The sequence below is a fragment of the Mustelus asterias genome, unplaced genomic scaffold, assembly GCF_964213995.1.
Source record: "Mustelus asterias unplaced genomic scaffold, sMusAst1.hap1.1 HAP1_SCAFFOLD_1559, whole genome shotgun sequence".
NCBI classification, from domain to species: domain Eukaryota; kingdom Metazoa; phylum Chordata; class Chondrichthyes; order Carcharhiniformes; family Triakidae; genus Mustelus; species Mustelus asterias.
Window position 1 is genome coordinate 45,001 of NW_027591504.1, and position 14,753 is coordinate 59,753.

The 14,753-nt window shown below is 48.9% G+C and overlaps 1 protein-coding gene across 1 annotated transcript in view; it reads left to right on the top strand.

The window, feature by feature from the left end:
• LOC144488430 (uncharacterized) overlaps positions 1–1,530 on the top strand; it is a 38,095-nt gene extending 36,565 nt beyond the window's left edge. Inside the window, exon 5 of the mRNA XM_078206503.1 lies at positions 1,173–1,530. Coding sequence (XP_078062629.1) covers positions 1,173–1,269 — 97 coding nt within the window. The 3' untranslated portion in view covers positions 1,270–1,530. The remainder of the gene's footprint in view (positions 1–1,172) is intronic.
• The last annotated feature ends 13,223 nt before the right edge of the window (positions 1,531–14,753 follow it).

Consider the following 14,753-nt stretch of genomic DNA (forward strand, 5'->3'; position numbering starts at 1 on the left):
TAGGGAGGGGTGTAGGGGGCTGGAGGAGGTTACACAGATAGGGAGGGGTGTAGGGGCTCGTGGAGGTTACAGAGATAGGGAGGGGTGTAGGGGGCTGGAGAAGGTTATAGAGATAGGGAGGCGGTGTAGGGGGCTGGAGAAGGTTACAGAGATAGGGAGGGGTGTAGGGGCTGGAGGAGGTTACAGAGATAGGGAGGGGTGTAGGGGCTGGAGGAGGTTACAGAGATAGGGAGGGTTTTAGGGGCTGGAGGACGTTACAGAGATAGAGGGGGTGTAGGGGCCGGAGTAGGTTACAGGGATAGGGAGGGGGTGGAGGGGCTGGAGGAGGTTACAAAGATAGGGAGAGGGTGTAGGGGCTGGAGGAGGTTACAGAGATAGGGAGGGGTGTAGTGGCTGGAGGAGGTTACAGAGATAGGGAGGGGTGTAGGGGCTGGAAGAGGTTACAGATATAGGGATGGGTGTAGAGGGCTGGAGGAGGTTACAGAGATAGGGAGGGGTGTAGGGGCTGGAGGAGGTTACAGCGATAGGGAGGGGTGTAGGGGCTGGAGAAGGTTACAGCGATAGGGAGGGGGTGTAGGGGCTGGAGGGGGTTACAGAGATGGGGAGGGGTGTAGGGGCTGGAGGAATTTACAGAGATAGGGAGAGGGTGTAGGGGCTGGAGGAGGTTACAGAGATAGGGAGGGGTGTAGGGGCTGGAGGAGGTTACAGAGGTGGGGGGGTGAAGGGGCTGGAGGACGCTACAGAGATAGGGAGTGGTGTAGGGGCTGGAGTAGGTTACAGGGATAGGGAGGGGGTGTAGGGGGTTGGGGGAGGTTACAGAGATAGGCAGGGGTGTAGGGGCTGGAGGAGGTTACAGAGATAGGGAGGGGTGTAGGGGGCTGGAGTAGGTTACAGGGATAGGGAGGGGGCGTTGGGGGTTGGGGGAGGTTACAGAGATAGGGAGGGGTGTAGGGGCTGGAGGAGGTTACAGGGGATAGGGAGGGGGTGTCGGGGCTGGAGGAGGTTACCGAGATAGGGAGGGTGTGTGGGGGACTGGAGTCAGTGGAAATGCTGGGACATGTTACAGAGGATGGGAATAGTTTGTCTTAGCGACTGAGGTGGTTGTGAGTTCGCAAATCCCGCTCTCCGAGTGATTAACCCTCGCAATCTCTCCCCCCTCCTCCTCGGATCAGGGAGATGGAGGGACTCCTTTCCAGGGCGGCTGAACACGGGGTGAAGGAGGCGCAAGAAGTCCTGGCTCAACTTTACAAGACGCGGGATGAGGCCTGAGGTCTGGGCATTCCCAAGGCAGCCATGATTCGCCAACTGTCATCCAGACAGAGGGACCTCCTTCTCTGCCCCGTTTGAACCCATGTGGATGAACACTCTCTGGGATTCGAACCCCAATCCTTCTCGTTGTCCTCCTCCTGTCGATGCTGTTGTTGTCTTTTCCTCGATGTTGTGGTGTTAATTTCTGTCAGCTGTATCCGACAACTGGTCAAGATTTCACAAACCTTTACTGTAGCAAATGACTAAAACACACTGTTGACCAAACACTGTTTTTTTTTTCTCCTTGGCAAGTTATCCTTTGCTGGCAAGACAGAGGGTGGGACATGTGTCCAGCTGTGATCATACATTGAACCTGTCTCAAAAGCATTTACAGATACAATTTCTGTTGGAATGTTGGCTTTGCTAAGGATATTGCTGTTTGTTCTACAGCATCAAATAACTTGAGAATTAATGATGTTTGGTACATTTCACATGATTGAAAACTTCCTTAAAAGGAGTGTTAAAATGCTGGCTTGCACACTTGACTCGGTTCCACCCTGGGGAAAAAGCTTCTGACGATCCGCTCTGTCCCTCATAACCTTGTAGACTTCTATCAGGTCGCCCCTCAACCTCCGTCGCTCCAGTGAGAACAAACCAAGTTTCTCCAACCTCTCCTCATAGCTAATGCCCTCCATACCAGGCAACATCCTGGTGAATCTTTTCTGTAACCCTCTCCAAAGCCTCCACATCCTTCTGGTAGTGCGGCGACCAGAATTGAACACTATATTCCAAGTGCGGCCTCACTAAGGTTCTATAAAGCTGCAACATAACTTGCCAATTTTTAAACTCAATGCCCCGGCCGATGAAGGCAAGCGTGCCGCATGCCTTCTTGACTACCTTCTCCACTTGGGTTGCCACTTTAAGTGACCTGTGTATCTGTACACCCAGATCCCTCTGCCTATCAATACTCTTAAGGGTTCTGCCATTTACTGTATATTTCCTATCTGTATTAGACCTTCCAAAATGCATCACCTCACATTTGTACGGTTTAAACTCCATCTGCCATCCCCTTCTTGAACCAGCAATGTAGCCCGTTCAGGGGGCAAACGGATACAGGTTTGAAGCTTGCTTGGACGCAGGGCAGACAGACTGCTTCACCAGGCAGCCTTTACATTTGAGGTCCATTCGATTCAGAGCTGTTCTCCACTCTCCCGGCTGGAATAAAACGTCCAAAGGGCATCTGGGGACTGAGGTTGTGCCACAGACATCCCCTTGGCATCGCGATTGCCGTTCTAATTTGTTTAAAAATCTCATGAAGAACAAAGAACAGGCCCTTCGGATCCTCCAAGCCCCTGCCGATCATGCCCGAATAAAACCACAAAAAAAATCTTCTGCCCTTCCTCGTAGAATCAGAGAAACCCGACAGTGCAGAAGGAGGCCATTCAGCCCATCGAGCCTGCAAGGACAACAATCCCACCCAGGCCCTATCCCCGTAAGCCACGTATTTACCCTAGCTAGTCCCCGTAACAGTAAGGGGCAATTTAGCACGGCCAATCCCCCTAACCTGCACATCTTTGGACACTAAGGGACAATTTAGCATGGCCAATCCCCCTAACCTGCACATCTTTGGACACTAAGAGGCAATTTAGCATGGCCAATCCACCTAACCTGCACATCTTTGGACACTAAGGGGCAATTTAGTATGGCCAATCCACCTAACCTGCACATCTTTGGACACTAAGGGACAATTTAGCATGGCCAATCCACCTAATCTGCACATCTTTGGACACTAAGGGGCAATTTAGTATGGCCAATCCACCTAACCTGCACATCTTTGGACACTAAGGGACAATTTAGCATGGCCAATCCACCTAATCTGCACATCTTTGGACACTAAGGGGCAATTTAGCATGGCCAATCCACCTAACCTGCACATCTTTGGACACTAAGGGGCAATTTAGCATGGCCAATCCACCTAACCTGCACATCTTTGGACACTAAGGGGCAATTTAGCATGGCCAATCCCCCTAACCTACACATCTTTGGACACTAAGGGACAATTTAGCATGGCCAATCCACCTAACCTACACATCTTTGGACACTAAGGGACAATTTAGCATGGCCAATCCCCCTAACCTACACATCTTTGGACACTAAGGGACAATTTAGCATGGCCAATCCACCTAACCTACACATCTTTGGACACTAAGGGGCAATTTAGCATGGCCAATCCACCTAACCTACACATCTTTGGACACTAAGGGGCAATTTAGCATGGCCAATCCCCCTAACCTACACATCTTTGGACACTAAGGGACAATTTAGCATGGCCAATCCACCTAACCTACACATCTTTGGACACTAAGGGACAATTTAGCATGGCCAATCCCCCTAACCTACACATCTTTGGACACTAAGGGACAATTTAGCATGGCCAATCCACCTAACCTACACATCTTTGGACACTAAGGGGCAATTTAGCATGGCCAATCCAACTAACCTGCACATTTTACGGACTGTGGGAGGAAACCGGAGCACCTGGAGGAAACCCACGCAGACACGGGGAGAACGTGCAGACTCCGCACAGAGAGCGACCCGAGCCGGGAATCGAACCCGGGTCCCTGGCGCTGTGAGGCAGCAGCGCTAACCCGCTGTGCCACCGTGCCGCTGAGAATGGCGAAATGGAGGTGGGATTAAGGTGCTGCTCATTTTCTCCATCCTGTCCAATGCACATTAATCCCTCGTCGAGAGTGGAATACACGGCCCGTTGAAAAAGAGGGTGTGCTAGATTTTTTCCTTCATTCCTGGGACGCGGGCATCGCGGGCTGTCCAGTATTTAATGCCCATCCCTAGTCGCCCCTTGAGAAGGTGGCGGGGGAGCCGCCATCTTGAATCGCTGCAGTCCACGTGATGTGGGTTGACCCACAATGCCGTTCGGGAGGGAATTCCAGGATTTTGACCCGGCGACTGTGACGGAACGGCCGATATATTTCCCATTCGGGACGGTGAGAGGCTCGGAGGGGAATGTGCAGGTGGTGGGTGTTCCCCATGTATCTGCTGCCCTTGTCTTTCTCGATGGAAGTGGTCGTGGGTTTGGAAGGTGCAGTCTGAGGATCTTTGGTGAGTTGCTGCAGTGCATCTTGTAGATGGTACACACGGCTGCTACTGAGCGTCGGTGGCAGAGGGAGTGGGTGTTTGAGGATGTGGTTCCAATCAAGCGGGGCTGCTTTGTCCTGGATGGTGGCGATGGTGATACAGAGTAAAGCTCCCTCTACACTGTCACCATCAAACACTCCCAGGACAGGTACAGCACGGGGTTAGATACAGAGTAAAGCTCCCTCTACACTGTCCCCCATCAAACACTCCCAGGACAGGTACAGCACGGGGTGAGATACAGAGTAAAGCTCCCTCTACACTGTCCCCATCAAACACTCCCAGGGCAGGTACAGCACGGGGTGAGATACAGAGTAAAGCTCCCTCTACACTGTCCCCATCAAACACTCCCAGGACAGGTACAGCACGGGGTTAGATACAGAGTAAAGCTCCCTCTACACTGTCCCCATCAAACACTCCCAGGACAGGTACAGCACGGGGTTAGATACAGAGTAAAGCTTCCTCTGCACTGTCCCCATCAAACACTCCCAGGACAGGTACAGCACGGGGTTAGATACAGAGTAAAGCTCCCTCTACACTGTCCCCCATCAAACACTCCCAGGACAGGTACAGCACGGGGTTAGATACAGAGTAAAGCTCCCTCTACACTGTCCCCCATCAAACACTCCCAGGACAGGTACAGCACGGGGTTAGATACAGAGTAAAGCTCCCTCTACACTGTCCCCCATCAAACACTCCCAAGACAGGTACAGCACGGGGTTAGATACAGAGTAAAGCTCCCTCTACACTGTCCCCATCAAACACTCCCAGGACAGGTACAGCACGGGGTTAGATACAGAGTAAAGCTCCCTCTACACTGTCCCCATCAAACACTCCCAAGACAGGTACAGCACGGGGTTAGATACAGAGTAAAGCTCCCTCTACACTGTCCCCATCAAACACTCCCAGGACAGGTACAGCACGGGGTTAGATACAGAGTAAAGCTCCCTCTACGCTGTCCCCATCAAACACTCCCAAGACAGGTACAGCACGGGGTTAGATACAGAGTAAAGCTCCCTCTACACTGTCCCCATCAAACACTCCCAGGACAGGTACAGCACGGGGTTAGATACAGAGTAAAGCTCCCTCTACACTGTCCCCATCAAACACTCCCAGGACAGGTACAGCACAGGGTTAGATACAGAGTAAAGCTCCCTCTCCACTGTCCCCATCAAACACTCCCAGGTCAGGTACAGCACGGGGTTAGATACAGAGTAAAGCTCCCTCCCACTGTCCCCATCAAACACTCCCAGGACAGGTACAGCATGGGGTTAGATACAGAGTAAAGCTCCCTCTACACTGTCCCCATCAAACACTCCCAGGACAGTTACAGCACAGGGTTAGATACAGAGTAAAGCTCCCTCTACACTGTCCCCCATCAAACACTCCCAGGACAGGTACAGCACGGGGTTAGATACAGAGTAAAGCTCCCTCGACACTGTCCCCATCAAACACTCCCAGGACAGGTACAGCACGGGGTTAGATACAGAGTAAAGCTCCCTCTACACTGTCCCCCATCAAACACTCCCAGGACTGGTAAAGCATGGGGTTAGATACAGAGTGTAAAGGGGAAAATACAAGGGGGGCACACTTTAAAATGGCAATACAAGAAAGCACACTCTAAAATGGCTGCCTGGCACACACAGGGTTAACTGGGAAAGAAGCCAGAAAAGCAGCCACAGGCTCCCGCTTTTCAGAAATAACGTCAAGCCAGAATCCTAACAGACAAACCACTTACAAAGTACAGACAGTGACTCATAGCAAACAAACACCTCAGGAAGCCAAAGCCAAGGGTCGAAACATCTTTTAAGATAAGGAAACCCCGAAACAAAGAGCCGAGATTAATGTTACAGGAACGCAGGAAATATAAATGCGAGGGAACCGTTTAGCACCTGAACGAGACAAAACTAGCCATTGATAGATACAGACATAAGGAGATGTACCCATTCATAAAATGCTAAATGTCTATACCTGTTTGTACTCTTGTAAACATGGGGAAATGTACCCATTCATAAAATGTTAAATACTTGTACTCACTTAAATGATGTGATAATGTTCGAATCACCGGTATGCCCATTGTGTAAAGGGTATAAAATTGAACCGCTCCCGACATACTATTGAGAGAAGGTTTGCTACAGACCAAGTGCCTTGTCTCCACGGATCCGTTTAATAAATCGTATTTTCTGAATCTCGAAGTCTGACTACTGGTGGATTTTTCCCACAACAAATGGCGTAGTCGGCTAGGATCCTATTACTGGTGAGACCGATTGGCCACGGTCGCAACCGGGGTAGAGATCACGGAATCTGTGACAATTGGACTGGATCAGAAAATACGGTTTATAAGGGGGAAATATTTGTACTGTGTATTTGTGATAGTATTTGTTATAGTGATAAGTACTAACTGCTGATAGGAATAAATAACTGTGATTTGTGCTGATCGACAAAAGGACAAGGTAGTGCCTGTCTCAAAACCTCTGCCTTAGACTGGCTATTAAGAGCAGAAATCTGCCACGTGAAGGTCAGGAATTGAAGTGAGTGAGAGACACCAAGGGCACTAAAGGATTGTGAAGCACAAAAGGGCAGAAGTCGGTTTAACATCACCCTCTGTCGTGGCGAACAGACGCAGAGGTGCCAGCTGATTGCATGAAAGTTATTGAAAAGTTGGGAACTGTACTGTCAATGTTGTGAAAAGCGGGGCGGAACAGGAGTTTGATCAACTCTGACCTAAACCGGAATGCGGTGGAGAAGCACCTTGCCGAGGTGGGAATCGTGGAAGCCGTGAGTACAACTTAAAACCCTGTAACGGCAGTAAAACACGGTGTGAGAATAGCAATAGTGGCCGGGGGTAGTGAAGTCTCTACGGTAGTTAGCACTTTACTAAAGAATAATCGTGGCCGGGGGTAGTAAAGTCCCTACGGTAGAGAGCACACTTTACTAAGAATAGTAATAGTGGCCAGGGGTAGTGAAGTCCCTACGGTAGAGAGCACACTTTACTAAAGAATAATCGTGGCCAGGGGTAGTGAAGTCCCTACGGTAGAGAGCACACTTTACTAAAGAATAATCGTGGCCGGGGTTAGTGAAATCTGCGAAATGGCCGATAGTGAAGTTAAAAGGGGATCTGCAGGTTCCCTGATTGAAATCTACATGACAGACAGGAAGGAGTTAATAAAGAGAATGCAAAAGGATGGCTGGGATACTTCTCAAACCTTAGAGCAGCAGAGAAAGTGGATAGATAAAGTAAAAAGAAACAGAACGAAGAAAATAGGAATAATGTTAACACAATCTGCAGAAGCCTGTTTGTTTCTGTGGAATGTTTGCTACAGGCAGTGGGTGCAGTCCATTGTACCTTGGTTTAGCCATGATGTGGAGATGCCGGCGTTGGACTGGGGTAAACACAGTAAGAAGTCTCACAACACCAGGTTAAAGTCCAACAGGTTTATTTGGTAGCAAAAGCCACCTTGGTTTAGCCTCAGGGGGCTGGGAGAGTGTTAAAACTGTTAAAGATTAAAGTGATAGGATTTCTTGAATTTACTTCTGTTTTGAATTAATTACAGTTTGGAAGAAAGAAGAATAAAAGCGACTGTCTTAATCAATGTTCTGTATTCTCTTTGAATGTTTTACACTCATCCCAGCTTGAAATGATAAGCTTGAATGGAAAAGGATGTGCTGTGGAATGACTTTTGGAAGCTTCCATGTGTGTGTGTGTTTAAACAAAGTGGTTGCGTGGATGTTTTGTTGTTGTTTGCTTTAATGTTTTAATGTTAAGAAAGAATTTAAACCTTGGAAGGAAGCATGTGCTCTTTCCTTTGTCTTGAAGTAGAAATTATAAGAGTTAGTTGAGGAGTTAAGAGAAGAAAATAAGTTATTTTGTGGAAAGGTAGAAAAGCAGGAACAAAAGAATAAGGTAAATATATTGTCTATGAGTCAGTTTAAAGTATATCAAGTCAGTGAAATACAGTATTAATCGCAGAATATCGCGATTTGAACTAGTTAAAATTATGTACTGCCGTCGGAATTTCATGTGCCATTTATTGTTCAAGGTTTGCCAAATATAAAAACACTGCAAAGCTTAAAATCCCGCCAGTTAAGAAACCAAAATGTTCCTAATCAAATAACTGGTATGTATTGTACCTGCTTTGATTTTGATTCGGCGCCTGTTACTTTTCCTAGAGTGCAGGGGTTTTGATCTGGAGCTCAGTTTAAAAATGGAAACGGCTTGAATTAAAAGGGTTTGGATATCACGGTTACGATGTGTAAAGTGGTATGATACAACTGCCGCTTGATTATTTTTATTGTACAGTATAGCACTGCCATATAGACACAAGAATAACATCAAATCCTGAAAAGCCTTAACCAACTTTGTATGATATATTCATATACTATATTGAATATTGATAAAGACATAATTATTTTGTGAAGTACTGTGGTGTAGCGCTTGCACGCAAACAAATGATCAAATTAGAGATAATGTAAGAGTATATCAGATAAAGATCGGAGCCGTATGGCATGTGATTTTAATGGGGAAAGCGATGTCTTTTGATAAGATTACAGACAAATGAATGGATGTCCAACTGCAGCCAAAAAAGGCCAGTACAAAGTGTTATTTAATTCACACTAAGCTTTCTATGGTAGGGGGATATATAGTTAAAATGTATAATGCACTAGCTAAAGCCATGCAGACATCAGGGAGAAGGTGCACAGAGGTATTGCCCACTATTTTAAAGAAATTAAGAGCTACCACAAACCGGACAACCGGATTAACCCCTTATGAGCTAATGACAGGACGGGCGATGCAATTACCAGAAAGCATCATAACAGGTGGGACCGATGTCGGTCCACTAAAAGATAAAATCAGGAGATACGTTCTGGACCTGAGCACCCAGCTAAAAGGGATGCGCAAATTGGAAAAAGACAATCAGGAAATAAAGGACGCAGAGAGAGAGCTGGAAATGTTCCCTGACGTCCCAACAGTGGGAAGTCGCGTCCTAGTGAAAACACTACCCGACAAACCAGGGTTTGCACCAAAGTGGAATGGGCCATATGAAGTTATAATTCGTGGGGACGCCTGTGCCTGTATAGACATAAGAGGGAAAGGTGTCTGGAAGCACTGGACGCAGCTGAAATTATACAAAGGGGAGAAGTAGCGAAATTGATGAACTAACAGAACTGCTTTCCTCAACACAGGCAAAGACTGCAAGCAAGAGCGGCTGGCGTGCGCGGGTTAATAAATGAAATAAACTGTAAAAAATTGAATTGTAGTGTTAAGTTTTATAACTGTTGCGAATATGTATGTAATCGCGTATGTAATTGTATTATTTTGCGTTGTGGCAACTGTAAATCTGACTTGGCTAGAAGATAATTTGTTTTACAAAGCTCACATACATTTACACGGGAATCGAACTGTATGTTACCCCTTAACACAATCGGGAGAAGCCCTATTTGTAGCCACCCCTGGGTGGACCCCTCATGACTTATATACTGAAGATACATCAGAGACACCCTGTAAGGGACAAATTGGCAAATATAAAAGAGATTTACAGGGGAGATGTGTGGGACTTGTAAACCCCACAAATCCTACATGCGGGGGGTCCCAACAGGTGGGAGGAAAAGCTTGCCCAGATACTGCAAGCTATCCGCTTTGTTTTACGGGACAGGGATGGGGATGTGCCTATGCCTTAGTCCCTAAGAATGATTCTTGCATACAGACACAGTGTGTCCGTCAACATTGTCGGGTTAACAAGGGACAGATTACTTGTATTTATGACGAATGGAAATGTTTAAATATAACCGCGGGAAGACAACTTATTTGCGGGCAATGTAATGGAACTCACGTAAGCTCAGCCAAATGGACAGACCCCTTTGATACTTACCAGGTGGTGGGATCAAACGGGAAGCCAAATAAACTGAACAATTGGCAGTATGAGCAAACTCACAATCGGGACACTGACTGTTCCATGCCCTCAGAAGGGGTACATTCGGAGGAGAATAGTAACCCGGGCTATTAGCAGGGATTTCTGCGCTGACTGGGAAGCCCCGGGTACACTAGGATCCTCACTGGGGTATGGGTTCCTCGGAGCTTTATCTCTAGGGGGGTCAGCTGGGGTAATTGGAGCAAAGAATAGAAACCATATTGTTTGTGGGCTAACAATCCTGGGAAACAGCACTTCAAAAGCACTGGAGGCTGTTAACCAAGAAATGGCTGAATTAAGATTGTATGGTCAGCAGACACGATACGCGGTGGACTACCAGTTAGCACAACAAGGGGGAGTATGTGCCATCATAAGCAACAAATGCATAACCCATGTCACAGATGAGTCTTACAATATTACACAAGTCATCAATGACATCAGGACGCAACTCGATGACTTTAGACAGGGACCCACAAGAGGAGGTAGTTGGCTGGCTTGGCTGGTGGGAGAATCCTGGGAATCGTACCTGTTACATGGGTTGATTATACTCATTGTCATTATACTTGTCTGTTGTCTGACTGTGGGATGCCTTAAAGCCTGTTTTAAAATAATGTTGACAAGAATTGTGGCAGGAGCCAGTGTGTACATCGAAGAAGAACCCCTAATGAAGATCCCCGAAGATGTCAGAAGAAATGAAGATACTGGAAGAAATAAAGACATCAAAAGAAGCAAAGAAGGAGAGAAGAACGAAGACCTGTAGATGTGAATGTATGATTGTTGGTCTGAGGATTGTCCAAGCTATAATCCGACCAACAGGAGGGACTGTAAAGGGGAAAATACAAGGGGGGCACACTTTAAAATGGCAATACAAGAAAGCACACTCTAAAATGGCTGCCTGGCACACACAGGGTTAACTGGGAAAGCCAAAAGAGTAGACACAGGCTCCTGCTGTTCAGAAAAACCTAACAGACAAGCCATTTCCAAATCACAGACAGTGACTCATAGCAAACAAACACCTCAGGAAGCCAAAGCCAAGGGTCAAACATCATTTAAGATAAGGAAACCCCGAAACAAAGAGCTTAGATTAATGTTAAAGGAAGGCGGGAAATATGAATGCGATTAGCACCTGAACGAGACAAAACGAGCCATTGATAGATACAGACACAAGGAGATGTACCCATTCATAAAATGCTAAATGTCTATACCTGTTTGTACTCTTGTAAACATGGGGAAATGTACCCATTCATAAAATGTTAAATACTTGTACTCACTTAAACGATGTGATAATGTTCGAATCACCGGTATGCCCATTGTGTAAAGAGTATAAAAATGAACCGCTCCCGACATACTATTGAGAGAAGGTTTGCTACAGACCATGTGCCTTGTCTCCACGGAGCTCCGTTTAATAAATCGTATTTTCTGAATCTCAAAGTCTGACTACTAGTGGATTTTTCCCACAACAAACCCTTCTCTCTCACACACACTCCTGTATCTGGGGAGGTCTCTCTAACCCTCTCTCTCTCACACACACACTCCTGTATCTGGGGAGATCTCTCTAACCCTCTCTCTCTCACACACACACTCCTGTATCTGGGGAGGTCTCTCTAACCCTCTCTCTCTCACACACACTCCTGTATCTGGGGAGGTCTCTCTAACCCTCTCTCTTTCACACACACACTCCTGTATCTGGGGAGGTCTCTCTAACCCTCTCTCTCTCACACACACACTCCTGTATCTGGGGAGGTCTCTCTAACCCTCTCTCTCTCACACACACTCCTGTGTCTGGGGAGGTCTCTCTAACCCTCTCTCTCTCACACACACACTCCTGTATCTGGGGAGGTCTCTCTAACCCTCTCTCTCGCTCACACACACACTCCTGTATCTGGGGTGGTCTCTCTCACCCTCTCTCTCTCTCTCTCACACACTCCTGTATCTGGGGAGGTCTCTCTAACCCTCTCTCTCGCTCACACACACACACTCCTGTATCTGGGGAGGTCTCTCTAACCCTCTCTCTCTCTCACACACACTCCTGTATCTGGGGAGGTCTCTCTAACCCTCTCTCTCTCACACACACACTCCTGTATCTGGGGAGGTCTCTCTAACCCTCTGATACACCATCAATTTACGAGGACTCCAGCGAGTGAGTGAAAACAACAGGCTTTTAATCGCAAAGAACTGGAACACACCCTTGTAGCTAACCTGGCCCAGACTGAGGCAGAGGGGGGGAACCGTTACCTTTATACCTCGACCGGTGGAAAGGGAGGAGTCTCGGGTCAGGCGCAGCAGGGTTGTGTCCAGGCATATAATACGTAGTTACAGTGGGTCACCACATTCACCCCCTCTTTAAAACAAGAGCCCGGCGGGGGTGAGATGGGTGGAACAGTATATACAGAGGCATGAAATATATACAAGAGTCATGGCTGAAGTAAGACGTCGCCCCCTCACAGGTTCAGCCTGTCGGGCGGTTTGATCCGTCGCTGTGACCGCCGTAGTACCGGTTGTGGTGTTGTTTCAGGTGGCAGGGTGAATCCGCTCGACTCCGCCATCGTCCCTTCTGGTCGGGTACTGCGTGGTGACTCCGGGGGCTCAGGCGAGCTGCATACAGGGGGCAAAGAAGTAAGCGGACCTGGTGCTACCTGAACAACAGAGGAGTCTAGGGATGTGGGGTGGAGGGTCAGAGTGGGCTCCGGGGCACCCGCAGGCGCCAGGTCCCGGATAGAGACCGTGTCCTCCCGCCCATCGGGATGCGCCACATAGGCATATTGGGGGTTGGCGTGGAGGAGCTGGACCCTTTCGACCAGGGGCTCCGGCTTACGGGGCCGCACATGCCTCCGGAGCAGAACCGGGCCTGGGTACGCCAGCCACGACGGTTGTGAGATCCCCGAGAAGGACTTCCTAGGGAAAGCAAACATCCGCTCATGGGGGGTGGCATTGGTGGCCGTACACAGGAGTGACCTAATTGAGTGCAGTGCATCAGGGAGGACCTCTTGCCAGCGGGTGACTGGAAGACCTTTAGACCGTAGCGCTAGTAAAACGACCTTCCAGACTGTCGCATTCTCCCTCTCTACCTGTCCGTTTCCCCTGGGGTTGTAGCTGGTGGTCCTACTCGAGGCTATGCCCTTAGAGAGCAGGTACTGACGCAGCTCATCGCTCATGAATGAGGATCCCCGGTCGCTATGGATGTAGCTAGGGAAACCGAACAGCGTGAAGAAGCTGTGCAGCGCCCTGACGACCGTGGTTGAGGTCATGTCCGAGCAGGGGATGGCAAAGGGGAATCGGGACTACTCATCTATAGCGTTAAGGAAATAGATGTTGCGGTCAGAAGAAGGAAGGGGCCCTTTGAAATCGACGCTGAGGCGTTCAAAGGGGCGGGTGGCTTTTATGAGGTGTGCCCTGTCCGGCCGATAGAAGTGCGGCTTACACTCTGCGCAGACCGGGCAGTGTCTGGTTATAGACCGGACGTCCTCAACAGAATAGGGCAGGTTACGGGCCTTAATAAAATGGTAGAGCCTGGTGACTCCCGGGTGACAGAGGTCATTGTGGAGAGTCTGTAGTTGGTTCACCTGCGTGCTAGCACATGTTCCGCGGGACAGGGCATCTGGAGGGTCATTGAGCTTCCAGGGCCGGTATAAGATATCATAATTGTCGGTGGAGAGCTCAATCCTCCACCTCAGTATCTTATCATTCTTAATCTTTCCCCTCTGCGCGTTGTTGAACATAAAAGCCACCGAACGTTGGTCCGTGAGCAGGGTGAACCGTCGGCCAGCTAAGTAGTGGCGCCAGTGTCGCACTGCTTCGACGATGGCCTGAGCCTCCTTCTCGACAGAGGAGTGTCGAATTTCCGAGCCCTGAAGGGTCCGTGAGAAGAAGGCTACGGGTCTGCCCGCCTGGTTAAGGGTGGCGGCCAGGGCGAAGTCAGACGCATCGCTCTCCACCTGGAAGGGGATTGACTCATCCACAGCATGCATCGTGGCCTTCGCGATGTCCGCTTTGATATGGTCGAAGGCCAAGCGGGCCTCTCCCGACAGGGGAAAAAGGGTGGATTTGATAAGCGGACGGGCCTTATCCGCGTAATTAGGGACCCACTGGGCGTAGTATGAGAAGAAGCCCAGGAATCTCCTCAGTGCTTTGAGGCTGGTGGGAAGGGGAAGTTCCCTGAGGGGGCGCATGCGGTCAGGATCAGGGCCAATGACCCTGTTCTCCACTACATACCCCAGGATGGCGAGGCGGTGAGTGCGGAAGAAACACTTCTCCTTATTATAGGTCAGGTTAAGGAGAGCAGCCGTGTGAAGGAATTTATTGAGGTTTGCGTCGTGGTCCTGCTGATCATGGCCGCAGATGGTGACGTTATCCAGGCACGGGAAGGCGGCCCGCAGCCCGTTCTGGTCCACCATTCGGTCCATCTCACGCTGGAAAACCGAGACCCCGTTGGTGACGCCGAAA